At 40.9% G+C, this 18,509-nt stretch overlaps 1 protein-coding gene across 3 annotated transcripts in view; it reads left to right on the forward strand.

Annotated features, from left to right (window-relative positions):
• The first annotated feature begins 1,213 nt into the window (after positions 1–1,213).
• Positions 1,214–18,509, forward strand: part of LOC139634469 (voltage-dependent calcium channel subunit alpha-2/delta-1) — a 56,601-nt gene continuing 39,305 nt past the window's right edge. For all 3 annotated transcript variants that reach the window (XM_071500935.1, XM_071500936.1, XM_071500937.1), the window contains exons 1-3: positions 1,214–1,492; positions 7,793–7,874; positions 8,087–8,203. In XM_071500935.1, the coding sequence (XP_071357036.1) occupies positions 1,365–1,492; positions 7,793–7,874; positions 8,087–8,203 (327 nt within the window). In that variant the 5' untranslated portion in view covers positions 1,214–1,364. The remainder of the gene's footprint in view (positions 1,493–7,792; positions 7,875–8,086; positions 8,204–18,509) is intronic.

Below are 18,509 nucleotides of genomic sequence, written 5' to 3' on the forward strand. Positions count from 1 at the left end.
TTCCTCTGCTGGAGGAAATGAGTGTGAGAAAGGTGTAGTGAGAAAGACTGTGGACAGGGTGATGTGACCAGGATTGAGGGGATGAGAATGGAAGAGAGTACTGGGGGGGGGGGGGCACAGCGCAGTACAGTGAGAAGAGGGGGAGAGGTGGGGATGGGAGAGACAAAGAGAGAGAGGGAGGGAAGGGACGAGGGGAGGGTGAGAGGACACGAGAGATGGTGTGTGGTTGCCAAGCAACGATTGATAACCAAATCCCCAAGCATCGTGCTTGTGCTGCCCTGCCCTCCCTCCAGGCCTGAATTACACACACACACACACACACACACACGGAGGGAGAGGGCGAAGATTTTATGTTCTTGCTTTGTTATTCAGTTATTCAGTCAAAGTATTGATGCTCCTTTAATTCAAAATGATAACAGACAGTGACTTTATATCCTGCAGTGGTGCAGAAGCTTTTATATATTCTGTATATTGTATAATTTATACATTCATGTTAGGATGTGCAGCACATAGCCACCAATTCAATCTTATAAAACAGGTGTGATTGATGGTCCTGCGATTTATTGGGCTTTTACTCTACTTTGCTTCACACATGTGTGAAATCAATACATCTGTCACTCTGGCAGTGATTCCCATGTGGGACAGTTTCTCTGCTTGCTGCCACTCATGCTACCAGGATGACTGGCAAAGACTGTGCTATCAAAGCCAGTGAATTATCCCATAGCTCCAGGTTGTAGGCATTGCAAGGTTGTAGGGTATTTTAAAGAGCAAAACCTGCATCTGTATTCAGTGTGCGTGCACTTGCGTGGTACCTGTAGTCAGACCCTTCTTTCAGCAAGTGTTTCTTTATAGGGAGGTTAAAAAACAATGTATTGCTCCAAACATGCAATGCTGTACATATAAACTATATATATATATTTATATATAGTTGTTTTTTTTATGTTTATTTAGATTTTTTTTTTTAAATCACGTGGTCCATTGAAATATCACAGAAAACATTGACACTTTTAGTCCACATAATATAAAAATATGGATAGTTTAAATTGCATTAGATTAGTAAGGCAGAAATGAGTATCACACAGAAGTCCCCATGACAAGATCTGAGGAGCATATGCGTTTTTTTCTTCACTCGATTGAACAGGAGGGGAGGCAAGAAAGAGAGAGAGAGAGAGAGAGAGAGAGAGAGAGAGAGAGACTGAAATATCCAGCTCCAGTACCTGTTAGAGCGCTAGATTGCCGGGTGATCAGATTAGAGGTGTCAGGGCTCGTTAATCTGCGAGGGAGCGACAGACTGCCGCTCACGCCGCTGCTTCTCTACACCGCTCCCATTCATCGGCGGCGAAGGGGAGCGGAGCACATTTGGTATGGACGCGCGTCGGGGAATTTCCCCCCATTTTTTTACAATGGATACCTGCAGGGTACGAGCCTGGGTGTTTCTTGTCCTGTTATGGCAGGACGGGTCCTTGGCATCGCAGTTTCCGACACAGCTCATGTAAGTACAGCCCCTTTAATCCCATTTCGAGCACTAAATGTTGTGACTGGCAGACTCCTTGTTTCAAGTGCTCGTCGTTTAGAGACAAGTGTGACATCTAATGAGCCACTCGCGTGTAGGTTACACGGTAGGCGCACGCTTAGAGGTGTGAGAGTGGGGTGGGCAGGTTGTTTCATTCATGCACCGGTGGTCATCTCGGGGAAGATTCGCCCTGCGTTTAAAGGTGGACAGTATTTCATCTTTTCTCTGGCTGCCCGCCTCCACGCGGTGATTAATGTTAGCTCCCATAATCAGCAGTTTGTCACCGCTGGATGACTGTGGCCACCGGGCGCCGTGACAGCTCCTCTGTGAAGTTGTTGAGGAGTTGGGCGACGGTGGCCTCGCCTGGTCCTGTTCCTTTATGCAAAATGACAAAAGTTGAATTCTTCACTTGAACACACAATTCTGAGGCTCTCTGCAGCGTTAAAGGCCAAATACATTAGAGGTATATTCATTCAAGAGTTAGAGTCATAGATGGAAAATCAACATGCTGTGTTTAAAACCTGAACAGCATCAGAAAATATTAAACTGTTGTTAAAAGACCCATCAGCCCAAATGGAAATAATCGCAGGTTTTAGTCATGCCTTTAGAATTTTGATGGGGCTGCAGCTTTACATTCGGGTCAGTAATTAATGCATATAAACACATTACATCTTTTACAAAAGAGACCTAACCAGAATGGCAATGTAGGGTTAAACTGTGAATATTAATTAATTTGTTCTGTTTGTTTTCTACACACTATAGCATTTTAACACTATTTACCTGTAAGTAATTGTATTTGATTTTTACTTGAATTAAAAGTTTGATCACCAGATCAGAATATTGGCAGCTGTCACACATTTCCATTATTTTGCCCAACCACTGAGGACGAAATAAATATAAGAAATACTGCTCAGTATAATGCAGTTCAAGAAACACTCTTGCTGATATTCAAATCTAAAAATGACAAGTCACCAATTCAAGCCCAATCTCCAGTGTCTTGTCCTCTGTAGGTTGTAACATGAAGTCCTAAAATGCTTACTTCAGAATCAAGTGCTAAAAAAAACCCTATAGGCTCGAGTATCCATTATAATTGCGCATTAGCTGGCAGGGCTTGCTTTGGTGATCTTTCAACATCACCATCTTTATATCTCTCTGTCCTTTTTTCCTCTTTGAATTGTTGCTATTTTCAATTTCTATTAGAGGTAGAGGAGGTTGTTCAGGGCTATCCTTTTCAATCCTCAGCAGAGGAAGATCTACAGCCAAGATCATCCAGCATATACTGTAGTCCTTCTTCATTACTGCTGCAGCCCAGAAAAAAAAACACAAGATAATCCCTCTCGCCGAACAGATATTCATTAGAACTAACAAGCACTAAATATACATGATTGTGTCCAAATTAATCTTTTAAGTTAATGAGCCCGTATGCCGGTCTGCATGACTAGATACTGAGAGGGATATATCTAATCATGGCTGTAAAATGTCTCAAAGGAAAAAGGTTTTTTTTTGTTTGGAGTGTGCATGTGTGTTTGAACATAGACAAAATGAGTGAAAAGAAAGTGAAATTAACTAGTAACAACATTCAAGTTCATCGAGTGCACCCCTCTGGATTACACTGATCAAACCAATGGAGAGAAAAATTATTATGTAAGGGCTGTTTAGTGAACAGTAACCTGTTATTTTGTCTAGTTATAACCCTAAATACCTGTTGTGAATTGAAACACAAACTGAACAAGCATGCGATAAAAGCTTCCTTGAAAGTAAGGCGCCATATCATGTGGGATTTTTTTGAGTTTATCACTCATGTTGGCTGTGCCAGGAATACGTTAGAGTCAGATCACCGACAAGCTGTACTACATAGAGAGACAGACGGTACTGGGCTGGTCAGAGCTTCATCCAAAAACCCTACACTTCATATCAAGCCATTTTTTAGTATCTGAACCAGGCTGACAAAGAACTGAATTGGCAACTTGGGTGTTAGCATACAGGCTACAGAGCTTGAACAGAGCACTGTGGGTTGTTTTGGTGCATTACTGTTGGTGTTTCCGTGCCTCATTCGGCTTTGCTGTCTGCACTGGACCACTTCTGTCTTTGCCTCAGTAATGATGTGTAATTAGCCTGTAGTTTAACACGGCCTCCCACTGAGGTACACACTACGGGCCGGCTCATTACTTTCTCTACTTCCAAAGTGATGTTACCACAACATCTGCCTCTCTCTTTCTTGTATTGTCTCTCCACCTCTCTTTCTGTTTTGCTCTCATTTGCTCTTCCTGTGTCTGAAAAACAATGTAGGGCAGTGTCTGACCCAGTTGCCATTTGTATGTGCATTTGTGTGTGTGTGTGTGTTTAATTATCCAGTGTTGTACCAGAGGCTGCAGTAATCAAAGCCCAGCAACCAGAGCAGAAAAAATGTGCTACTTCAGCTCAACAACAATGACTTTATGACTGTAATGGCCTCTCTGAATCATCATGTTATTTTAGCCATTGATAAGAATTTACAATATAGTGTACATGTGATAACAGTGTGACAGATTGCCATTAAACCGGTTGGGACCTCAAGGAATGCTTGGAAATGCATGATTTAAGGCTGAGGAATTAACATGCAGAGATTTTCAATGCCTGGATAATACCTCCGATCACTTATCGCCTATTTAACAGGCAAACGTGACAGCGAATATTCATATAGAGCAACAAGCTTTTAGCTTTGGGGAATAGCATAAGTTTATATTTTATAGTCCTTTACTGTATGAGCAAAGTGAGCACTTTACAGCCAAAGCTTCTTTGTCTGAACATTGCAGTGTTTGGTATGTGCACTCACAGGCGCACACACACAAAGCAAATACACATACATGAGATTCAGTAACATGTGAGAAGTAGGTTGAGATATTCTGCAGATCAGACACTTCTCAGAAGACTTTAACAAAATATTCTGAATAGATTTTTTTTTTTTAAAGAGAAAAGTTTCCTGTCATCCATATGGGACACGCAGAAGAACACATGCACACATATTGCACCACAGCCTGGTTTGTCTCATCCATTTGCCAGCACCTAGGAGTTTTTGTTCTAGAGATTTACACTGGTTGCAGTAGATTTCACAGAAGTTAAACTCTGGAGAGATGGCCCTCTCTTTCTCTGACTGTCAAGCCCCTGGAATTGCACACACACACACACACACATACACACACACACACACTAACTCACAATTGACTTGTCAATGCTTGGGGCTTTGAGAGCTTAGGGGTCCCAGGGTCCACTAAAACACCTTACAATCAGCTTGCTGTTAGTAGAGTTGGGGACACAGGAGAGTGGGACAGAGGAGGAGAGGAGAGGCTCAAGAGTGGAGAATGGAAGAGAGTGAACTAGAGGCCAGAAGAGCACAAAAGAGGAGAGGCAGTTTCTCAACACTTCACTGTGTAGGAATAATCATAAAGACTTTGATTTATTGGACAAGTTCCCATGCAAGGAATCTGGATGATCAAATTCACATTGAACATACAGTACCTATATCCCCATGAGAATTAGAGATAGGAATTCACAAGATTATGTTCAAATATAAAACACTCTTCATACTTTGGCTTGGCTTAATACATGATAGTTATTTATTGAGATGGGCATCCGTATTGCCCACAGTGCCCAACTAATCAACATTTTAAATTCAATATTTAATTAGTAGTCAATGTCAATCCATCTTACATTAGTCCAGAGTTGTAACTAAACTCTGACTGAGAGACTTGATAGTCATTGTCTTGTTTTAAAATGATGTGCATAGACCGGTCTCCACAAGTTGCTGCTGCTGGAAAGCACCAGTTTCATTTGGTGCAGGTGCTTACGGACGCATGTTCACGCGCGACGTGGATATCCTTTCTGAGCTGCAGTTTATAAACGCCGTTGCTCGTCGATGTTCGCTCTAACTTTTGCCAGGCATTAAGTCACAAAAATGCTCTGGAAGTAGCAGGTAAGCAAGACACAGACAGAGATGCACCGCAGGCTGGTTTAGCTTTGCAGACAGATGCACTGCAAGTTAGCACTTTAACGTTAGAATACTTGGTGACATCAAACTTGGAAAGAACAGATTTTCCTGATTGCTGTTCCTGCAATTCACTCTTATGGTGGTTTTTTTTTTCCTCTTTTCATGACCAGAAGGATAGTTCTCATCAAAGTTGTAAACATTTACTCCCGCTTTCAGACAAGGAGGATTCGGGGACCTGGCGTAACTTGTGGAGGCCTACGCAACTTGCGTAGTGAGCATATAGGCCCTGAAAAATATGCGGGTTGATAAAAGGAACTGATTAGATTGGAGGGTTATGATTCCGATAATGTTAGCCTAAATACAAGTGTACAGTACTGGGTAAACTTTGACATATGGCAACGAGTGGAAAAGAATCAGTTCAGAAAACAATCTCACCACGTCTTTTTAGTAGCTTTTCTGTCATATCTGCCACATAATCTTTATCAGCAGAATTTGCTAAACAGGGCTCTCTTTAAGTCATTGGTGGTCTTCAACATCTTAGAAGAGTATCAGTGATTTAATATTATATTTCCATAAAGTGGGGGACTCGCAAGAGAAAATCAGAGCAGCAGAGGTGAAGATAGCCTGATCAGTATATCATTATTGGCTGATAAGTAACAAAAAAGTTGCTGTATAGAAATACCAAAGACTGTAAATTAAGAAAATGTTGACATTACACATTTTGTCCATTAGGGAGCACTGACAAGTTTATTTTTCAACTATAAAATGCCAGTATAATTTGGTCACGACTCTTCAATCAAATATAAAGCATTGAATTTTTGGAAGTATTCTCCACTTTTGTTTCTCAGATGTTTTTGAACTGGATAAACAGAATGAAAAACAAATCTGACACTGCTTTAACGGTTGCCAGTCTCCTGGTGGCCAGCTTCTGGTCATCTAGCACTACTGATGCCTTTGCATTGGTTGGCAGCTAAATACCCAAACAATAGGAATAGTGGCTCTGACGGTGGCTCCACAGCATACAATAGATGGATGACTGTTAATTTTCCTTCACATAGCCCTAAGGCTTTGCCAAGTCTGACTCTGCAGTGTTGTTCACAACCCCTGAACCATCTGGCTTTGGGAATTAAAGGATAGCAGCTGAAATATGCCTGACCCTGCTCTAATATCTCCACCTATCCTTTTTCCTAAACAGATTCACATTGTACATAACCCTCTGGTATTCTCTCCCTTGCAAAGTGTCTCATCTTTCTCCACAAATCCTCTGAATTTCCCTTATCCACTGTGGATTTTGTGTCCCTGATGCGTCTTTCCCACTTCCTTTCTGGCTTCTTAATCTTCTGTACCTTTCTCTTTTTGTTTGTATCTTATCAGCTCCCTCAGCTGGATAGATGTTTTGCATAACTTGCATGACTTTCATTGCACTTCTGCATTGACAATATTTGGGGAATATTTTCTGGGTATGCCATTTCTATGATTATTTCTTATGTGTATGTCTCTTTGCCAGTGTGACTACATGACAATGGCTGCATCCCATGCCCACCTGTTTCCATTCCACCATTCTCATGCAATATTAATGTCATTTTCTCAGTGTCCGTGTGTGTGTGTGTGCACATATGGCAGCATATATGGTGAATATATGCGGCTACATGCACACAGGTGTTTTGCCACTGCAAGCCTCTCAAGTCACTGTGTCACCTAATGTATAGTGTCTTAGGTCTTTGTCATTCTATTCTTATTGATCTCTCTCCAATGCCACTGTGTTCAGGAGTCAAGGACTATGTCAGTATATTGTAATGCATGCGTGAGCTTATTTTGCTGTGACGAGATGATTGGAGGAGGATGAGAGGAAGATATAATGCAGTGTGTGGCACCAGCAGGCTGGACCTGATGTCCCTGGAGCTCTTTGATACTCAGAGAAGCACGTCGGTCCTGGCCACCTCCTACCTCTCACCTGTCCACTCACATCACCGTCACCAGTCACAACACTGGCTGACACTTTGATTTGATTGGTTGACTTCATGTTTGAACTCTGAGAGAGTAATGGTATTGGTTGACACCTAGTGACACGCGTTGAATTAGAGGACATTGTATTTGTTCCTGGTGTGATTGGTTGACACTTTGCTTGACCTATCGGAGCGATTCTCTTTGGCCTTGTTTGTTCTGATGCCTTGTGACTGGGTGGTCTCTTTAGATGACAGATGTAAGATAACTTGATTGACAGTTTAATTGCACGGTGAAATGTCTGTGATGTGTCAACTAAACTACATCTGAGTTACAAGATTTATTGTGTGCGTTGCTTTGTCCCGTAGGATTAAAGAATGGGTTGATCAGATGCAGAAAGAACTTGTTACCCTGGCAGACACGGCCACAGCTGGGAAGAGCCTCACACAGGTATAAACACTACACTAACACACACGCACAAAGAAGGAGCATAATCCAAATTTAACACTGCATATATCAGTGCACAAATATATTCTGAGTTTTCAAGCAAAGTTTGAGTTATCATCTAACTAAAACAACTAAAAATCTGACACGTCAGAATTTAATACATCGTCAAATGCATGTCTGATTGTGTACTATGTCTACGCCCTGTATGTGTCTAGATTTTTCTGAGAAACCAGCACCTCTACACTGTGGAGCAAAACGACGCAGAGGAGCTGGTGGCCAGAGCAGCCAGGAACATTGAGCAGCTGCTGCGGAAGAGGTCTGCTGCCTTGAAGGTACGACTCACTCAGAGGAACCAACTGTCAGTTTGTTAGTTTGAAAGCTGAGCAGGATGGGAGATTTATTAACAGAGGCTACGAGAGAGAGAAGTTTTCCACCAGTTCTTGCTGTGGTGAAAACTCTGAAGAAGGAAATAAGGAAGCGCTGATGCAGCTACTAACTTTATTAAATTTGCATGATTAAATGTAACATATGACATATTTGTGGCATTTAATCATGCAAATTTAATAAAAGTTGTAACTGCATCAAGCTTGAATGTATACATATGGATTCTTGTATTGAAGAAATAATTTGCCATGATGCCTCCTTTATTGAAACAAGCTTAGTACATTTAGCTTACATGTGAAACTTGGTGGACAGACTGTATTAACTAAATCATGAACTCTGTTGTTAGGCTGACAATCCATCCAAAAGGCTCTTGGGGAGGTGGGATAAGGAAAACCAAGAAAAGTGATTTAACTGTTCAGACTTGCCACTGGAAAATAAGCCTGTTGCACTTGGCTGTTTGACTCGGAGAGGATTGGATTGAACCACAACACTGAGCCTGAAGGCTTTAGCTGCAGAGCACAACACCTTTTATAATTTAGTGTTGGTGGTACATTTAGAGGGCATATTCAACCCCCCCTATTTGGATTAGCTATATTCAGATACATTAAATAAATTTGAGTTGAATATCTGCAAGATATCTGATTATCTATGAAGATCCTCCATTAACTAACATAATAAGATTTAAGATATTTTGGAGATGAATTATATATATTATGCCCCTTTAGGCTAAATTGTTTTTGCCCAAAACATAAAGTATCCTATTGCACCATCATCTGGCTATTATTTATGTTCTTAAATATTCATCTCACTGAGGTTACACACTTAGTTTTTCAATTGTGATTGGTGCGAATTGGGTAGAAATTATCCTTAAAAAGTAGGAAGTGACATTCAAAACACGTTTTATTTAATTAACATTTTTATGAGCTTAGGAATTACTTGAGATCAAGCAACAGCCTTCTAGAGGCTTTTACATTGTCACAGGTTACTAAATATTGTGTATTATTTATTTGAAGCTGTGGCCATTTTGTAACAGCCCACTAATATTTCAGTGGTGACGTGATATGTATAGAATTGTATAGAAATGTAGAATTGTAGAATTGTATTGTATAGGAATGTACTTACTTGTGTGATGTTATAGGTGATAGATATAGATTGTATGTGGGTGAAGCATGCACACAGAAGAGTAGAAAGTGGGGACTGAGGTCTTTCTTTTGCAGGATTCAAAGTGCTAATGAGAGCTTTGACCCTGGGGAGGTTCTTCTTTCTCCCCCTCTCCATTCTTTTTTAGCCAGAAGTGGGTCAGAGATGCTCATTTATATCAGGAGATTGAACTGTTTTTATACATTCAGAGGGAGTTCACAGCATCCCGTACTTTGCCTTTATAAGGCCTCATCATTGTTGTCTTACTAGGAATGGAGAAGGAGTATTTACGAACGTTCATAAACACATCTCCTGCCAAGTGTCTGTCTTGTGTATGTTAAGTAAACACCCTGGTGTTCTTATCATTTTTCCGAGTACTGGTGCCATGAGATGCGTAAGCAACAAGGAGAAAATTGGCTTCAGCGTGATACCCAAGTGATAGAAGGAAGAGGTGGTTGTGAGTTAGAAGTGTGTTGGTGTGTGTGTGTTTACAGTATGCGTGTGTTAAGGGTAGATAGTGAGTGGTAGTGGGTGAAGGGTCAGCCAGCCCGACACTGACAGTCCATCCAACCTCCGGACATCCATCCCTTCTCGCTCTTTATTGCGTCTATATGTCTCATGATCTCCTGAGTAACCTCGGGGCACAATGATATTTGATTCTCTGTCCTGAGATGTATGGATGCAGAGATAAAGGGATGATGTGAAAGAAGGGCAAAGTTCATGAACATGTTGGATGACTGGATTGATAAACAGATGAGCAAAGGAAGATGGGTGTACAGGATGGTAGAATGATAGATGAAAGCGAAAAAAAGGCTTTGAGCTCAGAATGTAATATGTCTCCTATTCCGAGTATTACTCCATGTCTTTCTAAGGCTTTTAGGATAAACTGCAGTGACTATAAACCACATGAGAAACACCAGCAAAGTCAAATCAGAACTTGATATACATACACTGTCCCAGCAGACATAGTAGTTTTTCTTTGAGCTGATTTTTGCTGACCAATCCTCTAAGTTAAATGGAGTGATTTGGTTGTAAAGTTTATCAGACAGAATACAGGAAGAGAACCTTCATTGCAATTGGGACTTTTCTTGTTCAATGCCTTTGATATAAGATTGGGAGTGACTTTCAATGTCAATATATTTGGAGATAGCCCAAGGCACTTGAGCCACTTTCACTCAGTTGTTGACTGCTTTCAAACTTTCATCCTCCCTTTGCCTTTCTTTCTCTCTCTCTCTCCACGTCCTCTGTCTCTCCGTCTCTGATCTCTAACTCTGTGTGATGGAGGACCTTTGAAAGGCCACAGTTTACCTAGCCACAGGTGTGTGACACGAGTGTGTGTCTATGTGTGTCTACTCATGCTTCCATAAATAAGTGTGTGGCAGAGTGTAACATGCATTATTAATGAGTACTTGGCTGCACACTGTTAGGGAAAGATCACTTTATCAAAGGTTTTACAACTTATGCTGTGGCTTGATCTCAACAGGGAACACTCACACACTCCGACACAAAGACAAACATAACACTTTCTGTGAGATGTGCACGCATAGTGTCCATAGGGCATAGAGCCACTTCCCTTTTCACCTCTCAGACTGAAGTGTTCTTTTTGACCAAGTAAATAATTATCACCTAATATTTTCTTGAAGTTAGCAAGGGTAAGGTAGCTTTTTGTTAAGGAGACAGTAATGGTAAGTCTTTTAGCCCAGTAATACTAAACGAGTTCAAATAGCTCTGTTGCTTTGCCATTTAATTTAATTTAACTATCCACTTGTTGTTATTATAGACCACATATAGTATATGCACATCTACTTTACATTTCTGGAATGAAATCCATTTACCTGTGGGTCCTCTCTGATTCTCTGATCTGAATCACATTGATGTCTTCCAACTCAGCACGCTTACAGTACATTTCCAGAGGCCCCAAGCCTATATTACAGGTTTAATTAGACTGAATTAAGTTGCCAATGTTATTAAAGAGTATGAATAGGCAACGACAGTAGACAGTACAGTGCAAATCCCTATACTGATATACACACATACATTAACGTGGACATGTTTAATTGTCCAAAAAAAGCACAGAGCTATACAGGGGTGAAGAGTCAATATTTACTTCTACCCAGAGAGAGAGAGAGAGAGAGAGGGAGAGAGAGACAGACAGAAAGAGAGAGAGAGAATAACCAAAAATGTTTGTCAAAAGTAGTCGACCACATTGTGAATGTGTTTGATGTGCCTGAAGCTAGATCCAATTATTTCAACGCATCTCTCCCTTCCCTGTCCCCAGCCTGCTCTTTCTTTGTCTTGCTGTCTGTGTACACTGTAATTAAAAACTCAATTATTGATGCTGCAGAACTGTTAAAGCAAAAGGCGATCTGATAATACACCGAAGACAGACATACACAAGCTCACACATCAAGGTACCATCCACAGTCCACCTCTCTCTCTCCCCTTCTCTCTGTCTCTGTCTCTGTCTCTACTAACAACCAGCAGCCACATATCTGCTGCAGTTGTTTGCTTTTGTTGGAAGAGTCTGCATGAGATGAATGTGTGTGTGTGTGTGTGTGTGTGTGTGTGTGTGTTTGGGCGTGTGCGTGTGCATGCGGGTGTGCAGTTCCATTCTCCTCCTGAGGTGAAGAGCTGCTCTGTCCAGTGACTAATGAGCTGGTCTTCAACATTACTTAGAGTAATACCTCAGCCACTAAAGCCACTAAAACTCTACAGGACACGGTTGGCTCACTACTCTGTGTCTGTGTGTGTCTTGAAAATGGTGTATTTTCCTTTTCCTGTGCTCGCATCATGATTACTGGTATGCATGTTACATTCAGTATTGGAAATTATTGAAATTGTAGGCTTTTATGGTGTTGTGTCATTTATATACTAAACATTTTAATGGATGCAATCATCTGTGTATTGAAAACATCAACATCAAGTGATTACTATTATTTCATGATGCCAGTCTCAGATACTGGCAAGCCTGCCACATCTTGCAGACGTGTCCTGCAGGAGAATTCACTTCTCAGCTTGATTCTCTTCTGAGCTGACTCCTCATGAAATCAGTATGTTCCAAACAGTCTTATTCACCAGAATATACATCTGCATTGCACTCCTTAAAGCTCTGACACTCAAGTGGTAGTGCATTTAGAAAAATACCGGCCAGAAGATGGTTGCTCTTCATTGTTTGTCATCAGTTTCAATCATTTATTCAATTTCAGCGATTCATGTCAAAGTACCGTCAGTTACAAACCACAACAGCAAGGCTTTTGCTGCACTGTTGAGATCAGTCGCAGGTTCTGTTGTACTATGGTTTATTTATGCCTTTCTAAAAGGCTTTAGTTGCCACCATAGGTATTTCCACAGTAGTGTAATAGACACAGCATAGTTCCCTTATATATTATACATACATGTGCGTATATATGCAATTAGTGCAGGTAAGGTCTCATCATTCACAGTTATTGAAGGCAGGTTTACTGTATGTAATGTACTATTCTGTCATAGATCTCACTATTAACCAGTGTGGCAAGCGCGTCAGAGACAGTGATCAAACCATAATATTGTGCCAAAGGCTTTGCTAATACACAGCACATTTACAAGTTCCTTTTTACTGGAGAGAGTAAGGTCATTATCACAATAAAACTGCTTTAAATATCTTGCAAAAACAATTATTGTCAGAAATGTCTGCAATGAAATGTTAATGTTCTACTGAATTCCCTACTGTTACAGACAATCTCAATGCTGATGCCCCAGTTAGCGTTCATATAATAATATAATGATGACACACATAATGTTGTGAAATAGTGTCTCTCCTCCAGACGTTCGACCTTCGTTTTCACTACAGTAGCTGATCATGAAGCAATCTGTTTTATCACCAATAATGTCTTTTACATGCACATTACATGACACAACCAGACTCATATTTGTTGTCTTTCATTAGATGGCCTCTCCCCAGTGTTTTTTTCTTTTTCTTTGTACACACTCTACTTGGATTTCCATTCATGATGCTACCTTAAAGTCTACATTAAAAAGGAAAGTCAGGTGAAAAATCTACCACCAATGTGTATTGTGGTTCCATGTAAACAACACAGTAGGATGTAAGGCAGTTCTTCCAGTATATTTGGAAGAATTCTATAAATTAACTTATATAATAGTACTTATTAGTAATAATAGTACACCTGTCAGAACACTGACCTAGTATTGTAAACCAGATACAGTACAGTATTCGTTTATCTGCAAATTGTAAGTACGTCAACAACTTTTTCCTCTAGTAGTTTTATTTATAATGTTATCATGTTCAAGGCTCCAAATGTAATGCTAATTAGTCCCTTCCCCTTAATCGGAGGTGTGTGTTAAGTGTTTCGTGTGTTATTTGTGCATGTGTTTAATAGAGTTGTTGTGCCCCAGGTGTTGGGCCATATTTTTATTAATCTGTTGCCTGCTGTCACAATGTTATAATAATGAGCGCAAGATGTGACTTTATGACGTTTTCATGTGTGTGTGTATGTGTGCGTGCCAATGTAAGGCAGTAATGAGCAGAGGCTCTGATACGATCAGAGATATTCCAGTCTCTAGAGCAGATGTTACTCAACCTCCCATCTCCGCTCTGCGCTGATCATACTAAGCAGACAAGAGGTGTCTGTGTGTGTCTCTGTCTGTGTGTTTGCGTGTGTGTTTGTGTGTGTGTGTGTGTGTGATAGACAGAAAGAGAGAGAGTGGGAGGGAGCAGTGCAGATGGGGAATTCTAACTAGACTTATGGTAGGCCAGGGGCAAGTGTCCAATACATTCATAGAGAAGAAATCCAAACAGTGTTGGTGGATCAGGACATTCTCATGTTGAATACTTGATTTGGAGACAGCTACGACCTTTTGCTATCAAGAGATGCAGTTTTCTTTTCAGATCTGATAATAATCAACACAAATTAAATGTGACATCTAGCATTTTTCAGAATCAATATTTGGGTACTCTGTTATAATTACAGTACTTGAGATGTAACAAGATAATTAGTAGTTTCTGTCTTACACCACTTTGAGATAATGTTTCTAAACCACAATCCATGATAACTTTGTGGCTTTCTGACACTGTTTCTATGCATTTCCCTTCGACTGGTTACATTGTTTGACCACTGCAAGAACTGCAGATAGTCCAATAAAATGCATTAGAATAAATAAAAAAGCATTTATTCACACCTTGTTAGAACTTAAAATCGCAGTCATGATGATTAAAAGACTATTTCATAGTGGCCATAAGAAAACTTTTTTATAGTAAAGTTGTATAAAATGAATGTGTGATGGTCCTGGAGATGAACCAAAAGTGAGTTTCGGACAGTTTCAGTTGAGACAGTCTGGAGCTAAAAGCTAAAATGAAGCTGTTTTCAGTGAAACAAACCCACTGTACGCTACCTACAGCATCAAACTGTTGGCAGACAAACTTACCAGCTAGGGAGAAATCTCGCTGCGCCACCAGGAGATGTACTGGGGTTAAAGGAGGGAAACATCAATGATTGGTGATCCCCAGCTGATGACGTGATCAGGCCCATTGCCAATGCTAACGCCTTTTGAGAAAGTGGTCCCGACTTTTTCCGGTTTTACATCAGAAGAATGTTGCTCTTAGTGTGTCAGTGTTGTTAACAAAGACTCCCTGTGAAATTTGATCAGGTGACATACTATATAATATGCTGTTTGAACAGCAGGAGATACACACATTTCTGAAACACTCATGTGAGAGCAAAAGAGTCAAAGGGAGGGGATGAAACAGGGAGCAGCTGTAGATTTACTGTTCCCATCGGAGGGTTTGGCCTCTGAGAGAAGCCATGTGGAGCAGCACGGCTCTCCCCTGGGCTCTCACAGCTGCAGATACCTCTGCTCTTTCTCTCTGTCTGATGCACTCTCTACTCTCTCCCTCTCCCTTCACTCATCTCCCCTCCTTTTTCAGTCCTTGCATCCTTTATTTTCTGACGCCCTCCTTCTCCAGTCTCCTGTAACTCTCCTGTGTCCAGCTCTTGGCCTTTAGCCACGCTTCTCTGTCAAACTGGAATTTGAAATCAACCTTTCTTTATCTCTTCTGACCTCTGTCTCTCTTATCTTACTGCCTCCTTTCTCATACTGAATATATCTTCCTTCTCCCTGCAACTCTCCTCTTTACTCTTCTGTGCTCTTTTGTATTACTCCTCTCTTACATTTCTCACTACATTTCTTGTCTCACCCAGGTTTCCTCTTATTTCCTTTTTAATCTAACAGGAGGGTGCATTTGTTTGTCCTTTAAAAACCAAACTAATGCATTGCTGGATAAAGTCTCCATCATTCTTTTCGTTAAAAAAAACCCACCCACCTCTCCTTTACATATCTGTATCGCTCTCTTCATCATCCTACTGCTAATTCTTTTAAGCTAAGTCTTAATGAGAACTACGAACACTGCGATTATGCTGAGTCTGAGTATTGTTTTTTTTCTCTTTGGGTTGTCCTTTCCGTTAATCCATCCGCTCATAATTTATGTCTTTCCCTCTTTCTTTTTCAGACTCCTCTATCTTCTGTTCCTCATGCAGACCATTCAAACCTCCCCCATTTTTACTTCCTTGCTATCCCTTTCAGTTCTGACTTATTATTGTGAATAGTTAACCAGCATTCATGACTGTAGACCCCCTTTCAGAAATGAAGAAGGGAAAGATAAGACTGGATGTGGGTGTTAATGATCTTTTAGGCTGTTACAACTGTTGTGAGTATTGCTTTGTTGTCTGGGGGAGAAGGCTGTGTGCTCTGAATGGCCCATTGATTTCAGGTGTGTGGAGCCTTTAGGGGCACACACACACACACACACGCACACACACACACACAGGGAGTCTGGGAGGCTCTGTGAGGTTTAGCAGAGCCTGTCTCATCTTCCCTGTCTATCCTTTAAGCTGTGCTCTGCTTTCTTACTAAATGCATGGCGGGCTGCCCTGGCAGAATGAGCTAAGACTGGTGAGAGCAGGGCAGAAATATCTCTCTGTGGGGCTAGCAGGTAGGACTCCAATGGCATTCAACACTCAGGCCCACTCCAAATGTTTCTGTGCTCTCAGTGGCTGCAGCATAATGATCTCATACATCTGCGTGTGTGGAGAGTGGAAGGTGCACGAAATGAGAAATACTGCATTATGCGCCCTATTTGGCTCTTGGAATATTGATAGGCACAACAGTCGCTTCGGTCATCATTTGGCCATTTTTATGTCCAACTGGGATTAAGACATAGCTAACCAACATGTAACAGCAATGCTGCCTGCAGACTGTATTGTAGGTTTTCGCCTCCTAGTAGTAAATTTCATGATTCTTAATGAATGTCTTTTTCTCTTTGCTCCTTTTTCCTCACTCAAGCTTCTCATTCCTTTAAACACCACCTCCCTACCTCAACAGAGCCAATTCCCAGTCTGCGATCTATGAAGCCCTCTTTCCCCATTAAGGCTGCAGGGGAGTGGTTGCTCTCCTTGGGGCTCCAGTGGTCATTCAGTGACACAGTAGGCTTATTATGGTATGGAGCTGGGGCATCTATATTGTAGTAAAGGAAAGGAAGACTAATGAGCAGTTAGATCAAGCGTGCTACAGGGAGTGTGTTATGTACTCCCATTAAATAAACCACTGTAGTGCTAAATTTGTGTGTTTCAATAAGGCAGCGCTGCCTTCTAAACAACTGGCAAAGACACCAACTTGCAGTAGCTCTGTAATGAACTGGTGAACTGTCACTCAGGAAGCAGCCTCATCAAATCAAGACTCTGTAGTCTAGAGAGGATTTGATTGTGCTGTTGCTTTCTTTGGGTAGCCTGATAACCTCTCTGTGTGTATGTGTTTGACAAAGAGAAAGACAGAGAGGGATACAGAGAAAAAGAGAAGGGTAATTAGGTATCTTTCCTCACACACTAGTCCTTAGCCTCCCCCATATCTCCCAGAGGGGAGAGGAGCCTCGTCGAAGCCCTGTCATGAATTTTTAACAACCCTGTCGGTCTGCTCTCGTGTGTGTGTGCGTGTGTGTGTACGTGCAGATTTGCATGTGCATGCTCATATACAACAAGTGTGAAGGAGAAGGACATTATGACACAAAATACTGTGGGCCTTTGTTCTCCATTAATGTCTAGAAATGTTCTGATCCCATTTTTTCCTCACTGATGATAAACTTACACACACACATTACACTTACACACATTAAACACACAGCTGTAGACTACTCACCCTGTGTGGATGCAATGTGATTGCTGTCATTATTGTATGGCATGGCAAAGGTTAAATGCTTTTAAACACTTTTTACACTTGTTTTACAGCTGAAACTGAGTTACCTACAGTTACAGTGACCATACCACTGTTTATATGGATCAAAAAGCTTGGCACAGAATCATTCATATACAAATGCTGTTAAAATAATTAGTTTGTAGTAAACAAATATCCCACACTTACAGTGTTCATATTGGGTCTTTTCTAACTTGACAACATATGATTGAAGAATTTTTAAAATTGTTTTAAAGCTGTCATGTACTCTCCAACCTATTTCTCCAACTATCCCTCACCTCACTGTGTGTATCTCCCTCACTATCTATAGTTACAATAATTGGCTGAGCAGCATCACATGACCAATGCTGTAAAGGCCAGAAAAGCTGGACCAGGTAAAACAGACACGCTCCGTCAATATGTAATAATTATCAATAATAATCCAGATAGGACAGTATCTGGGTCTGGACCCAGACCATGGTCTGCCTATTAGTGACCTAGGCCAATGGCTAATGGTATGCTGTTTACCAGAAATCAATTCCTCTTCACCACTCTATAACAGCAGCTGCCAGTGGTAGCCTGTATAGGCTACTGTGTTTTAGAGAATTGAAGAAGAATTTATTTCTAGGGTAACTGCCATTTAATCTGGGCGTAAAACCATAAAGTTTATCAATACATGATAATGGATTGGTGTCTGGACTTATTTCACATATAAAGACGCATTTCCAATCCAAGTATTGGAATTGGAACAACTATATTAATATCACACAAATTGAGACTTTGATGTATGATATATAAAGTATTGAACAGCTGTTGCTAATGCTCATGTTTCATATTACAATATAACATAGTGTCAAGAGAGAAGTCCAGAAGACCAAAGGAGAGATCTGTAATCAA

Source organism: Trachinotus anak, unplaced genomic scaffold, assembly GCF_046630095.1.
Source record: "Trachinotus anak isolate AG129_WGS33_773 ecotype Australia unplaced genomic scaffold, CSIRO_AGI_Tana_v1 ptg000002l, whole genome shotgun sequence".
Classification (NCBI taxonomy): Eukaryota; Metazoa; Chordata; class Actinopteri; order Carangiformes; family Carangidae; genus Trachinotus; species Trachinotus anak.